Source organism: Trichechus manatus, unplaced genomic scaffold (assembly GCF_000243295.1).
Source record: "Trichechus manatus latirostris isolate Lorelei unplaced genomic scaffold, TriManLat1.0 scaffold00015, whole genome shotgun sequence".
Lineage (NCBI taxonomy): Eukaryota > Metazoa > Chordata > Mammalia > Sirenia > Trichechidae > Trichechus > Trichechus manatus.
This window is the reverse complement of record NW_004443951.1, coordinates 11019701-11035009: the sequence shown is the minus strand read 5'-3', so window position 1 is coordinate 11035009 and position 15309 is coordinate 11019701. Positions and strand designations below refer to the sequence as shown.

Genomic DNA, 15309 nt, shown 5'->3' with positions numbered 1-15309 from the left:
ACGTGTTATCAGGTGGGACCAGTCCCTGAAGAAGGACATCATGCTTGGTAAACCAGAGGGTCAGCGAAAAAGAGGAAGAACCTCAACAAGACTGACTGACACAGTGGCTGCAACAATGGGCTTAAGCACAGCAACAACTGTGAGTATGGCACAGGACTGGGCAGTGTTTCGTTCTGTCGTACATAGAGTCGCTATGAGTCAGAACCAAATTGACAGCACCTAACAATGACACATAAAGGGAGGGGGATCAGTGGTATGTTTAAAACTATATAAAATTTTTGTACGTTACTGAAGCCAAGTTGTTATCCATTTAAACTAGGCTGTTATAAATTTAAGATGATAAATTTAATCCTCATAGTAATCACACACACAAAAAATCTAAAAAAATAACACAAAAAGAAAGGAGGAGGAAACCAAAGTAGTTCACTACAAAAAACAAAAACAAAAACTAAACACAAATGATGGCAGTACTGGAGGAAATGGTGGACAAAAAAGGTATAAGACACACAAAAAGTAAATAGAACAATGGCTGAAGTAAGTCCTTCCTTATCAGTAATTACCTTCAATTTAAATGGATTAAGCTCTCCAATAAAAAGGCAAAGAGTGGCAAAATGGATTTAAAAAAAAAAACACAATCCATTTATATGCTGTCTACAAGAGACACATCTTAGGCCCAAAGACACAAATAGGTTGAAAGTGAAAAGGTGGAAAAAATATTCCATGCAAATAGTAACCAAAAGAGAGCTGAACTGGCTACATTGATATCAGATAAAATAGGCTTTAAGTCAAAATTTGTTTGAAGAGATAAAAATATTAAATAATAACACCCATTCCATCAAGTCAACTCTGACTCATAGCGACCCTATAGGACAGAGAAGAACTGCCCCATAGGGTTTCCAAGGAGTAGCTGATGGATTTGAACTGCCGACCTTTTGGTTAGTAGGCAAAGCTCTTAACTACTGTGCCACCAGGGCTTTTATGATAATAAAAGGGTCGATTCATCAGGAAGATCTAACAATTATAAACATATATGGACCTAACATCAGAGTCCAAAAATATATAAAGCAAACACTGACAGAATTGAAGAAACAGACAGTTCTACAATAATCGTTGGAGACTTCAGTATACCAATTTCAATAATTAACAGAAAATCTAGAAAGATCAGTAAGGAAATAGAGAACTTGAACATTATAAACCAACAAGCACTAGCAGACATATATAGAATCTTCACCCCAGAACAGTACAATATACATTCTTATCCAATGTACATAGATCATTCTCCAGGACAGACCATATGCCAGGTCACAAAACAAGTCTCAATAAATGAATAAATTGAAATCATACAAAGTATCTTCTCTGACCACAACAAAATGAAAGTATAAATTTATAACAGAATGAAAACTGAAAGATACACAAATATGTGGGATTAAACGACACACTATTAAACAACCAATGGATTAAGGAAGAAATCAAGATAGAAATCAGAAAATACTTAGTGTTGAATGAAAATGAAAGTACACATACCAAAACTTATGGGATACAGCAAAGGCAGTATTCAGAGGGAAATTTATAGCAGTAAACCCCTATACTTTAAGAAGAAGAAATATCTCAAATCAATAACCTAACTTTACAACTTGAAGAACTAGAAAAACAAAAGCAAACATCAGAAAGGAAATAAAATAGGCGAATAATAGAAACAATCAACGAAACCAGACTGGAAAGCAGGGACTCAAACAGATGTTCATTGCAGCATTATTTACAATAGCCAAAAGGTAGAAACAACCCAAGTGTCCATCAACAGCTAAATGGATAAACAAAATGTGGGATATACATATAATGAAATATTATTCAGCTATAAAGAGAATACATGCTACTACTACATGGATCAACATTGAAAGCACTGCTGTATGAAATAAGTCAGAGACAAAAGGACAAATACTATTTCACTTATATGAAATATCTAGAATAGGCAAATGCATAGAGATGAAAGTTTATTAGTGGTTACCAGGGACAGGTGGGTGGGGGAAATGGGGAGTTATTGCTTAAAAGGTATTGTGTTTCTCTTAAGGGTAATGAAAAACTTTGGAAACAGTGGTGATGGTTGTGCAACACTGTAAGCATAATTTATGTGACTGAATTGAACATGTAAAAATGGTTGAAATGGCAAATGTTTTGTTATATATATTTTACCATAATAAAATAAAAATTAATAAAAAGAAAGCTATAACAAAGAAGAAAATAGGATTGGTGACTGATTAAATTCAATAGATGAGGAAAAAGTCAAAACTAACCCCATATTTTTTATCTGGAGGAACAGGGTTCTAACAAGAGAAAAGATAAGGATGGAAGGGGTGATGAGTTTTAGGGGGTAACCCAGCTGCATATGAAGTAACAGAAAATGGGAAGTGATAGAAAAAAAAAATAACAACCAGAATGAATAACAGCCAATAATACATAGAGATCTGAGACTTAACAGCATAACAGCTGGATTTTTTTTTTTTTTTTTAAAGTTTCTAAGGAAGAACATTGTAAGAAATTTCTACTACCCCAGACACTAAACACTGAGTTCATGAAAGGGCACTGCAAAGGATTAAAGATGGTAATTAAGAAATGGAATCTAATTCTCCTTCCCTTAAATCAGAGCTAGCCTTAGTGACTTGCCTGAATAATAGAATACAGCTTAAGTGACATTCTGGAACTTTCAAAGCCAGGTCATATGAAGCCTTACAGCTTCCACTTGGGTGGCTTGCAAATCTCAACAGTAACCATGTAAACAATTTAATTATCCTGAGATCACCATGCGGTGAGAAGCCCAACCCACATAGGGATGACCTGGAGAATGAGATACCATGTGGAGAACGAGAGGGGCCAAGGAGCACCAAGGCACGAGACATGTGAATAAAGAACCCATCTTGAAAGAAGTGGATCCCCCAACCACCCAGTCACCCCAGCTGACACTTGTGCATCAGAGACCCAGCAAAGCCCTTCCCAAGTTCTTGACCCACAAAATCACAAACAAAATAAAATGGGTGTTTTAAGCCACTACATTTTGAGGTAGTTTGTTATGCAGCAATAGATAACAGGAACACGCTTCTTTTTTATCCTGATAAGCCCAAAGCCTGCAAGACCAACAACTTCTTCACTGCAAACACCTTTTTTCACCAACATAAACAGCAACTATACACATGGACCTCACCAGTTGGAATACACAAGAATCAAATCAACTACATCTGTGGAAAGAGACGATGGAAAAGCTCAATATCATCAGTCAGAACAAGGCCAGGGGCCGACTGCGGAACAGACCATCAATTGCTCATATGCAAGTTCAAGTTGAAACTGAAGAAAATTAGAGAGCCAAAGTACGACCTTGAGTATATCCCACCTGAATTTAGAGATCATCTTAAGAACAGATTTGACGCGTTGAACATTAATGACCGAAGACCAAGTGAGTTGTGGAATGACATCAAGGACATCATACATGAAGAAAGCAAGAGGTCATTAAAAAGACAGGAAAGAAAGAAAAGACCAAAATGGATGTCAGAAGAGACTCTGAAACTTGCTCTCGAACATCGAGTAGCTAAAGCAAAAGGAAGAAATGACGAAGTAAAGAGCTGAACAGAAGATTTCAAAGGGTGGATCGAAAAGACAAAGTAAAGTATTATAACGACATGTGCAAAGAGCTGGAGATAGAAAACCAAAAGGGAAGAACATGCTTGAAATTTCTCAAGCTGAAAGAACCAAAGAAAAAATTCAAGCCTCAAGTTGCAATAGTGAAGGATTCTATGGGGAAAATATTAAACAACGCAGGAAGCATCAAAAGAAGATGGAAGGAATACAGAGTCACTGGACCAAAAAGAATTGCTTGACATTCAGCCATTTCAAGAGGTAGCATATGATCAGGAACCAATGGTACTGAAGGAAGAAGTCCAAGCTGCACTGAAGGCACTGGCAAAGAACAAGGCTCCAGGAATTGACGGACTATCAATTGAGATGTTTCAACAAACAGATGCAGCACTGGAAGTGCCCACTCGTCTGTGCTAAGAAATTTAGAAGACAGCTACCTGGCCAACTGACTGGAAGAGAACCATAATTATGCCTATTCCCAAGAAAGGTGATCCAACCAAATGTGGAAATTATCGAACAATATCATTAATATCACATGCAAGTAAAATTTTGCTGAAGATCATTCAAAAGTGACTGCAGCAGTATATCGACAGGAAACTGCCAGAAATTCAAGCTGGATTCAGAAGAGGACGTGGAACCAGGGATACCATTGCTGATGTTAGAAAGCACAGAATACGAAAAAGATGTTTACTTGTGTTTTACTGACTATGCTAAGGCATTCGACTGTGTGGATCATAACAAATTATGGATAATATTGCAAAGAATGGGAATTCCAGAACACTTCATTGTGCTCACAAGGAACCTGTACATAGAGCAAGAGGCAGTTGTTCGAACAGAACAAAGGGATACTTTGTAGTTTAAAGTTAGGAAGGGTGTGTAGCGGGGTTGTATCCTTTCACAATACCTATTCAGTCTGTATGCTGAGCAAATAATTCGAGAAGCTGGACTATATGAAGACGAATGGGGCATCAGGATTGGAGGAAGACTCATTAACAACCTGCGATATGCAGATGACACAACCTTGCTTGCTGAAAGTGAAGAGGACTTGAGGCATTTACTGATGAAGATCAAAGACCACAGCCTTCAGTATGGATTACATCTCAACATAAAGAAAATAAAAATCCTCACAACTGGACCAATAAGCAACATAAATGGAGAAAAGATTGAAGCTGTCAAAGATTTCATTTTACTTGGATCCACAATCAATGTCCATGGAAACAGTAGTCAAGAAATCAAATGATGTATTTCATTGGGCAAATCTGCTGTAAAAGACCTTTTTAAAATGTTGAAAAGCAAAGATGTCACTTTGAGGACTAAGGTTTCCCTGACCCAAGCCGTGATATTTTCAATTGCCTTATATGCATGTGAAAGCTGGACAATGAATAAGGAAAACCAAAGAAAGCCTGATGTCTTTGAATCATGATGTTGGTGAAGAATATTGAATATACCATGAACTGCCAGAAGAATGAACAAAAATACCTTGGCAGAAGTACAGTCAAAATGCTCCTTAGCAGCAAGGATGGCGAGACTGTCTCATATACTTTGGACATGTTATCAGGAGGCATCAGTCCCTGGAGAAGGACTTCATGCTTGGTAGAGGGTCAGTGAAAAAAAGGAAGTTCCTCAATGAGATGGACTGACACAGTGGCTGCAACAATGGGCTCAAACACAGCAACAATTGCGAGGATGGCACAGGACCAGGCAGGGTTTCGTTCTGTTGTACACAGGGTCACTATGAGTCAGAACTGACTCGACAGCACCTAACAACAACATTAAGCAATTACTATACACCAGATACTGTGCTAAGCATTTTACATTTCATCCTCACAACATCCTTGTTAGGTCACCAACTATCCTATTAGCAGCATTTGCCACGGTTAATCACTCCCTCCTCCTTGAAACTCCTTCTTTCTTTCCATTCCAGGCCAACTTACTCTCCTGATTTTTTTCCCACCCTACTTACCACTCCTCAGTCCGCCCTTCTCCTCAGACTTTCAACATTGTGATGTCCAAGGGCTCAGCTCCTAGCTGCATTCTTCTATACTCCCTTGGAGTGATATTACCTAGGTTCATGCTTTAAATACCATCTATGTGCTGAAGCATCCCATTTCTATCTTCCCTATAGTCCAGTATATTCAATTATCTACTCAGCATCTGCACTTGCATAATCTACCACACAACTCAAACTCGAACATCAAAACTAAACCTCTGCTCTCCACTTTCTAAACATTCTCTTCCTCACAACAATGTATTTAATCTTTACAGTCCTCGGGTGAGTATATTTTTATTTTACAGATGAAAACAATAAGGCACAGAGAAATTAAAACCTCACTATTCTGCCTTCTTTGGCCTTGCAAATAAAAGGCAGTACAAAGCAACACACATTCCACATTCTAGTGCTTCAGTGACTGAGAAAGGAGAAAGAGATTGAGGTACATGGCATCCTCCTTCATAAGATATAAGGACCAATACCAGGCACTAAGCCAGCAGAAAACCAATACTTTTGCAAATTCTGTTAAACAACCTTCCTTCCTAAATTTCTTCACATTTTGGTCTTTACTTCTCAAAGAGGGATGTAAAAACATTCTAGAAAACGGATTCTCAACTCTAGATGCTCATCAGAATAATCTAGGGATCTTTTAAGAATCCAGATGGAACCTATTTGGACCTACTAAATTTAGGAGAGGTTCCAGAAATCTGTGTTTCTAAGAAGAACCCAAGCAAATTCTGAAGTTGATAACTTGATGCCTGAATTTGGGAAATCTCTGTTCTAGAAAGAGTTCTCTGGTCCTCAGACGATGAGTAATGACTATCACATATTTACCTGCCTAGCAGAGGCTGAAAATGAAATACTGGGGATGTAAACTGATTCCAGTGAGTGATAAGACCAATCAGGAAATCAGAGCAGTGACTGGTATTTTAGATCAGGACAAAAAGCACTTCCAGTTAGTCAAGGAATTTGTTACCATGAGAAAGTCTACAGCTGTGGTGGAATTGATTACTGATTGATAACTTTTGTGTGGCCATTCTAGCCATGGTCTTGTGACTCCCACCCAGGTGACTAGGTGGGGCTGTGCAAATAAGACAATTGTGGCCCACTGAGGGGATTGGTCGGTTTTGCCCTAAACCACCAAGGATGGCGAGACCAGCAGCAGAGACCTGGCAGCAGGAGATGGCCCGGTAGGCTTCCTGGCCCACGAAGAGAGAAAGCTGAGTGCCTTTGGGCAGAGACTGAGGGCCAGGAAGAGGCGTGCCTGCAAGTAGAGCTGGGGAGAGACTATCCTGATGGAAGAACTATATCCTGAGTCTTCTTGAGCCTGAATTGTAACTGTTACTTCCCTAATAAACCCCATAATTGTGAGTATCGTCTGTGAGTTATGTGTGGCCATTGCAATGAATTATCGAACCCAATAAAGAGTGCTGAGGGAGGGACAGTTGGTGTCAGAATTGGTAGAGATGGTGAACAAAGGAGGCGTGTCTGACCTCCACCTCACAGGAAGCAGCCCTGGGCTGTTGATATTGGTTCTCCTTCCCTCTTGTGGAGTTGGAGGAGGTCAGATACCACCCCCAAGCCGTTCTTATAGCAGCCAAGTGAGGCTATCCTCTGGCTTAGGAGGGTTTCTTCCAGGCAGCAAGAACCAATATGCTTGAGACTCATTGTTACGGATTGAATTATGTGCCCCAAAAATATGTGTTGTAAATCCTAACCTCTATGCCCATGGTGGAAAGCCTGGTGGCGTAGTGGTTAAGAAGAGTTCAGCTGCTAACCAAAAGATCGACAGTTCGAATTCACCAGGTGCTCCTTGGAAACCCTATGGGGAAGTTCTACTCTGTCCTACAGCGTTGCTATGAGTCGGAATAGACTTGATGGCAACGGGTTTGGTCTTGGTTTTTTTATGCCTATGGTTATAATCGTATTTGGGACTGGGTTGTCTTTTTTATGTTAATGAGGCAGGATTAGTGTAGAGTGTATCTTGAGTCAATCTCTTCTGAGACATAAAAGAGATTAAATAAGTGAGCAAAAAGAGATGGGGTAAGAGAGATGCCAAGATACATGGAGATCTCTAAGGAACCAGGAAGCAGAAGCTGAAGAGACAAGGACCTTCCTCCAGGGACAACAGAGACAGAAAGCCTTCCCCTAGAGCCGGCGCTCTGAATTTGGACTTCTAGCCTCCTAAACTGTGAGAAAATAAATTTCCGTTTATTAAAGCCATCCACTTGAGGTATTCTGTTACAGCAGTACTAAATAACTAAGACACTCATATTGACAGAGTATTCACCAGGTATTATCAGGGAACCCAAGGGTTTTTAAGAATTGTGGTCATCGTACCCTGGCAACAAAGAAAGCACTGTTGCCACTTTTACATAAACACAAATGCATGTACATTTTGTTTACATATGCAAGCAATAATTACCATAGTACCATAAATGCTGAAACTAAGGCAAAGAAGTCACTTCAACATGCTTATTGAATTCTTACCTCTGTAAGTGCGTGCAACTGTCCTTGATGTACACATACACCCATGAACCTACGAAACAAAACAGATTGTTTTTAGACAAACGAAAAGGACAGGACACAAACGCCATCCAGAGAAACTAGTTCAGTTATACATGCATTAAAAACAAGCCAATACCTGTGAAGCCCCCTGGGTTCCTGTACAACCCGGTAAGCCTCTCAATCCTTCCATTCCATGCCAGACTGGTGAATTTCTAAGTTTACCACGGAACAACTGGTTGTGGAAAGACCTTATGGTAAAAGCAATGGTGGAAGATGGAGGGTAGTAAACCTTAAAAACAGCATGGTATAACGGCAAAAGTACCAAATTGGCAATAAGGAAACTTGATACTAGTTTCAACTCTGACACTACCCGACTACATGCTCATTTAAAAAAAAAAAAAAAAATCACTAACCTTTGGGACTCAGATTCCTTACCTACAAAGTAAGTGGATTGAACTACTAAATCTCAAAGTCTGTAACTTTACAAACAACAAACTGTAAAGACTGCTGGAATGACAAAGGGCTAACTTCTTTAACATACAAAAAACTCCTCTAGATACATAATTTTAAAAAAGATAAACCATCCAATAGAAAAATGAGCAAAACGTATACACGTAGTTTACAGAAAAATAAATGTGTCTAATAAATATATCAAAATGCTCTTAAATTCACTCATAATTAAAACAAGGAGATACTACTTTTTAATCTAAAGATTAAGATAAGACTCAGTGTTGTTCAGAAGGTAAGAAAACAGAAACTTTACCCAGTTGACTTCTTGGCACAACTCTTTGAAAGGGTATTTGAGCATATCTAGCAAAAACTTTAATTAACCCAACTATTTCATTTCTGGGAATTCATCTTACAAATATACTCAATTCAGGTGAGCAAAAACAGATACAAAAGGACATCTACTTCAACAATGTATATTAACCTAAATACCCATCAATAAAACACTGGTTAAATACTCATGATATATTCATACACTGCGCAGTGGTTAAGAACTCAGATGCTAATCAAAAGGTCAGCAGTTCGAATCCACCAGCTGCTCCTTAGAAACTCTATGGGGCAGCTCTACTCTGTCCTATAGTGTCGCTATGAGTTGGAATGGACTCGACGGCAATAGGTTTCTTTTGGAATGCTATCTAGTCATTAAAAAGAATGAAGTAGTTCTTTATGCAGTGATATAGACAGGTACCCAAAATATACTGTTAAATGAAAAAAATCAAACTGTAAAACAATATAGCATGGTTTCATTTATGTAAAAAATGTTTATATATTAATAGAAAATGTCTAGAAATATTAATAATTAGTATTGAGGGGGTAGTGGGTGATTTTTTTTAGTTTACACACTTCTGTTATATTTGAAGTTTTTTTCCAACCAACAGGTCATATTTATATGTAAAAGTAATTTAAAAATAAAAACCATAAATTAATAAATGTGACTGATGGTTACCATAAAGTGGGAGAAGGAAGATAAATGTCACAAAGCCAGTGACAATAGGGGATTGGGTTGCCAAGAATGAAGCCTCGTTTACCATACCCAAGTCCCAAGCAAGCTGTAGTTTGGAAGGGCAAAGAAAAGGGAAAAGACTGACTACCAGCAAGAGCACAAGGCACAGCAGTGACTGTGCTGGAAGGACCATAGTTCCATAAAGGCAGAATCCATGTCATATATGTCCCCTGTGTTCACAGCACCTAACAGTGCTTCGCAAATAGTATGCGTGTTCAGTAAATGATGCTGAATGAAAAGGAACTGAATGTGGAAGAATGCTTGGCTGCCTGTAATACCACAGCAGAGTTTTTAAGACATGCTACTTCGACCAAAAATACTATATGTGGAAATTTCAGAGTTCCTCCAATGATTGGTTTGTGAACCGCTGGTTTTCTATAAGTTCATCTGGTGACTTGGGGGGAAATTGAGAGAGGAAAGAACCTGACGAAAGATCTAGGTAGTACTGAAAACAGGCTCTGAAGTCTAGTTGAAACTAACTTCTGTCTAGAGAAGAGAAGGGAAGTGGAATAGATAGTAAATTAAAAGGGCTCTGAAGTTAGAGGGTCTGGGTTCAAATCCCCCTCTACTCTTTATTAGTGGTGCATTAGTTTTTAGATAATATTATCCACAACATAAGACTGTTGGAAGGACTGAATGATAGTGCCTGGTACACAGTAAGAGTTCAAGAATAAAATATAAGCAATCATAATTATAGTCATTATTATTATTGGAAATAACTTTAAAGTGGGCCAGGTAAGAATCAAGTTTGGTCACAGGTGGTTGGGCAGAAGCTGATTCCTATATGCCCACTCTCCTCTCCATTCCCCAATCCTTGCTCACTACCTGTTTTGTAAAAGTGAGACATTTGACTTCATTCATCTGTCAGTTTCTTCACTATATAACTCATTATCTAATATGGAAGGGAAGGAGTAGGGCTAATGTGCAGCAGGTAAAACTCTAACAAATAATGAACATATACAACACAGAGGGCTGAAGGACTGAATTTGGAATGCTGAAGCTGTTTCTGGGCAACAGGGTACAGTGTGTATAAGCTATTTAGATAGAGTTATCTTGAGATTTCAATCAATGTCAGAAACTTTGGATGGGAAAAAGAAAGGAAGTTGCCCTGGAGCAGACAATCAATCTGGGCAGGTTACATTTGTACAGGTCACTCTTCTCTAAGCATTTTCAAAACTCCCCAATCAGGTCTTAAAATCTTTCAAGCAGCCATCTAAGACGCATCAATTTGTCCCACTCCACTTGGAGCAAAGGAGAATGAAGAACATCAAAGACACAAGGCAAATATTAGGCCAAGAGACAGAAAGTGTCACATAAACCAGAGACTCCATTAGCCTGAGACCAGAAGAACTAGACAGTGCCCGGCTACCACCAATGACTGCCCTGACAGGAACACAACAGAGACTCCCTGATGGAGCAGGAGAAAAGTGCGAGCAGAACTCAAATTCATGTAAAAAGACCAGATTTAATGGTCTGACAGAGACTGGAGGAACCCCTGAAACTATGGCCCCCAGATGGTCTGTTAACGCAGAACTAAAACCATTCCCAAAGCCCACTCTTTAGACAAAAATTAGACAGGACTATAAAATAAAAAATAATACTTGTGAGGAGTGTACTTCTTAGTTCAATCAGATACGCGAGACCAGAGGCAGGATGAGAAGGGAGGAAGTGACAGGAACTTGTTGAATGGACACAGGGAACCAGGGGTGGAAACGGGGAGTGTGTTGCCACATTATGGGGACTGCAACTAATGTCACAAAACAATATGTATATAAATTTTTGTATGAGAAATTAACTTGAGCTGTAAACTTTCACCTAAAGCACAATTTAAAAAAAAAAAAAAAAAAAGTCCCCAATCACTGGAATTAAGAGGGTCACTATGCTATTCATTCATTAAATAATTATTTATTGAGTGGCTATTATATGCAAGGCATTAAAGACACAGCAGCGAATAAAACGAAGTCCCTGCCCGCATAGAATTTCCATTCTAGGGGTCATTCTTTTGGAAGGAGATTGTAATAAAAAGATTGAGTATTTTATAGAACATGGTTGAACTCTATGCACAAACTGCTGTTTCTAGTCAGCCTTTTACAGAAAGGATGCTTCTCTGAGATTAAATGGTACCCCAGCCTAGGAATAATTCTATTCCCACTATCCAACCACAGGAAAAAGAGGTAAAGAAAAACATGATAAACTACATTTTCCCCTTCATTAAGGCTTTCCAAACTATGCTGAAGCACCATGAGGACTGGCAAACAATGGCCCTCTATTTTATTAAAAAGTTTACAACCCTTGCACTAGAGCATATGGTCCCCTCCTAGGGGACCTTAAGCAAGTTACCTAATCTTTATAAATTTCAATTTCCTCATCTGCAAAAATGGACATAAAAATAGCACTACCTTGAATGGTTGTTAGGAGGATTACAAGGGATAATTCAGGTATAGTGGTTAGCATAGTGTCTAGCATGAGCTCAAATAAAGGTTAGTGGTTTTAACTTCACCATTATTAACAATCCTAAACTATCCTTTACATGGCTATCAGGGTTACCTTTCCAAAACACAAAGTATGTCATTTCCTTTTCATAACCCTTCAATGGCTCCCTTCTCCCTATACAAAAAAGCCAACATTCCTTACTTACATCATTTAAAACTCTCTCTGATCTGCTTCAACTTACCTCTGGAACCTCTTATTTTCCAATGAGCCTTATTCTTCACCCATCTTTCCTCCTCCTCTGACTCTACTCTCCTAGACTACAAATATCCTTAAATTTCTCCTGTTCTGAAAAATTCTTCTCTCACCCCTCAATCTAAATAATGACCCCAACTCACTCTTTTCATTTGTGACCAAATTTTAAGAGTAAGTTACATAGACTATCTCCAGATTTCTTTAACCTTCAGTCATTCCTAAAATCATTATAATCTGCCTTTTTAACACATCACTCTCTTATAATTTTCCTCACTGTGAAAAAAGATTCAGAGTTTTATTTATCTCTGCATTTCTAGTACCTAGTATAGCATTTGGCACACAGTAAGCAAGCTCTCAGTAAAGATTTGTTGAATGGCATGAATGATTTTTAAGACCTGGTAACGTGATTCAAGATCCTTCCTGAGTTGGAACACTTCACTTACTAGAAATCATCCTTCTAGGATCAGATAAAATTTCATCTTCTCTGTAATGTTCTCCTAGATACCCTTAATGCATCTTGATTGAGAAACTGTAAATCAAATGCACTGATAATTACTGGTGACTGGAATTTGAAAGTTGGAAACAAAAAAGAAGGATCAGTAGCTGGAAAATACGGCCTTGGTGATAGAAACAACTCCAGAGATTGCATGATAGAATTTTGCAAAACCAACGACTTATTCATTGCAAATACCTTTTTTCAACAACATAAACGGTGACTATACACACGGACCTTACCGGATGGAGAAGGGGTCAAATCGACTACATCTGTGGAAAGAGACTATGGAAAAGCTCAATAATCATCCGTCAGAACAAGGCCAGGGCTGACTGCGAACAGACCATCAATCGCTCATATGCAAGTTCAAGTTGAAGCTGAAGAAAATTAAAACAAGTCTTCAAGAGCCAAAATATGAACTTGAGTATATCCCACCTGAATTTGGAGACCATCTCAGGAACAGATTTGACTGAAGACCAGATGAGTTGGGGGATGACATCAAAGACATCATACAAGAAGAAAGCAAGGTCATTAAAAAGACAGGAAAGAAAGAAAAGACCAAAATGGATGTCAGAAGAGACTCTGAAACTTACTCTTTAACACAGAGCAGTTAAAGCGAACGGAAGAAACGATGAAGTGAAAAAGCTGAACAGAAGATTTCAAATGATGGCTCGACAAGACTAAGTGAAGTATTATAATGAATGTGCATAGGGCTGGAGTTAGAAAACCAGAAAGGAAGAACACACTTGGCATTTCTCAAGCTGAAAGAACTGAAGAAAAATTTAAGGCTCGAGTTGCAATTTTGAAGCATTCTATGGGCAAAATACTAAATGACGCAGAAAGCATCAAAAGAAGATGGAAGGATGTCATGCATCGAATTATGTCCCCCCCAAAAATGTGTGTATCAATTTGGCTGGGCCATGATTCCCAGTATTGTGTGGTTGTCCCCCATTTTGTGATTGTAATTTTATGTTAAAGAGGACAGGGTGGGATGGTAACACCCTTGCTAAGGGTCACATCCCTGATCCAATGCAAAGGGAGTTTCCCTGGGGTGTGGCTTGCACCATCTTTTACCTTATAAGACATAAAAGGAAAGGAAAGCAAGCACAGAGTCAGGAACCTCATACCACCCAAATAAGCAGTGCCAGAAGCAGAGCGCATCCTTTGGATCCACACGGTTCCTGTGCAGAGAAGCTTCTAGTCCAGGGGGAGACTGACAAGGACCTTCCTCCAGAGCCAACAGAGAAAGCCTTCCCCTGGAGCTGACACCCTGAATTTGGTCTCATAGCCTACTAGACTGTAACAGAATAAACTTCCCTTTGTTAAAGCCATCAACTTGTGGTATTTCTGTTACAGCAGCACTAGATGACTAAGACAAAGGAATACAGAGTCACTGTACCAAAAAGAAACAGTTGACGTTCAACCACTTTACGAGGTAGCATATGAACAAGAACCAATGATATTAAAAGAAGAGGTCCAAGCTGCACTGAAGGCACTGGCCAAAAATAAGGCTCCAGGAATTGACAGAATACCAACTGAGATGTTTCAACAAACAGATGCAGCACTGGAGGTGTTCATTCATCTATGCCAAGAAATTTGGAATACAGTTACCTGGACAACCAACTGTGCCCATTCCAAAGAAAGGTGATCCAAAAGAATGCAGAAATCATTGAACAATATCATTAATATCATACACAAGTAAAATTTTGCTGAAGATCATTCAAAAATAGTTGCGGCAGTACATTGACAGGGAACTGCCAGAAATTCAAGCCAGAGTCAGAAGAGGGCATGGAATGAGGGATAGCACTGCTGATGTCAGCCGGATCTTGACTGAAAGCAGAGAATACCAGAAAGATGTTTACCTGTGTTTTATTGACTACGTAAAGGCATTCAACTGTGTGGATCATAACAAATTATGGATAACATCGCAAAGAATGGCAATTCCCAAACACTTATTTGTGCTTATGAGGAACCTGTACATAGACCAAGAGGCAGTCATTCACACAGAAAAAGGGGATTTTGCATGATTTCAATGAAATTAGGAAGACCGAAGAAGAATTGATGCCTTTGAATTATGGTGTTGGTGAACAAGCCTGTTTTGGAAGAAGTACAGTCAGAGTGCTCCTTGGAAGGGACGATGTCGAGACTTCATCTCACATACTTTGGAGATGTTATCAGGGGGGACCAGTCCCTGGAGAAGAACATCATGCTTGGTAAGACAGAAGGTGTGATTGTTAAGGTTGAGTATCTACTTGGCTGGGCCATGATTCTCAGTGTTTTTGGCAGTTATGATATAGTTTGGCAGCTGTATAATGATGTAATCACTTCCATGATGAGATCTGATATAATGTGATCACCTCCATAATGGGATCTGCTGTGAGTAGCCAATCTGTTGAAAGGAAGTTTCCCTGGGGGTGTGGCCTGCATCCAATATAGGTGAACTTTCTGGCAACGCTCGTGGGATTTGCTCATTCTGGATCCTGCAGCTTGCTCCTGTTT

The 15309-nt window shown here is 39.1% G+C and overlaps 1 protein-coding gene across 1 annotated transcript in view; it reads right to left on the bottom strand.

Moving 5' to 3' along the window:
* The window catches only part of TESK2 (testis associated actin remodelling kinase 2), a 126185-nt gene that overhangs the window by 30832 nt on the left and 80044 nt on the right, over positions 1–15309 (bottom strand). The window contains exon 3 of the mRNA XM_023727126.1: positions 8105–8153. Coding sequence (XP_023582894.1) covers positions 8105–8153 — 49 coding nt within the window. The remainder of the gene's footprint in view (positions 1–8104; positions 8154–15309) is intronic.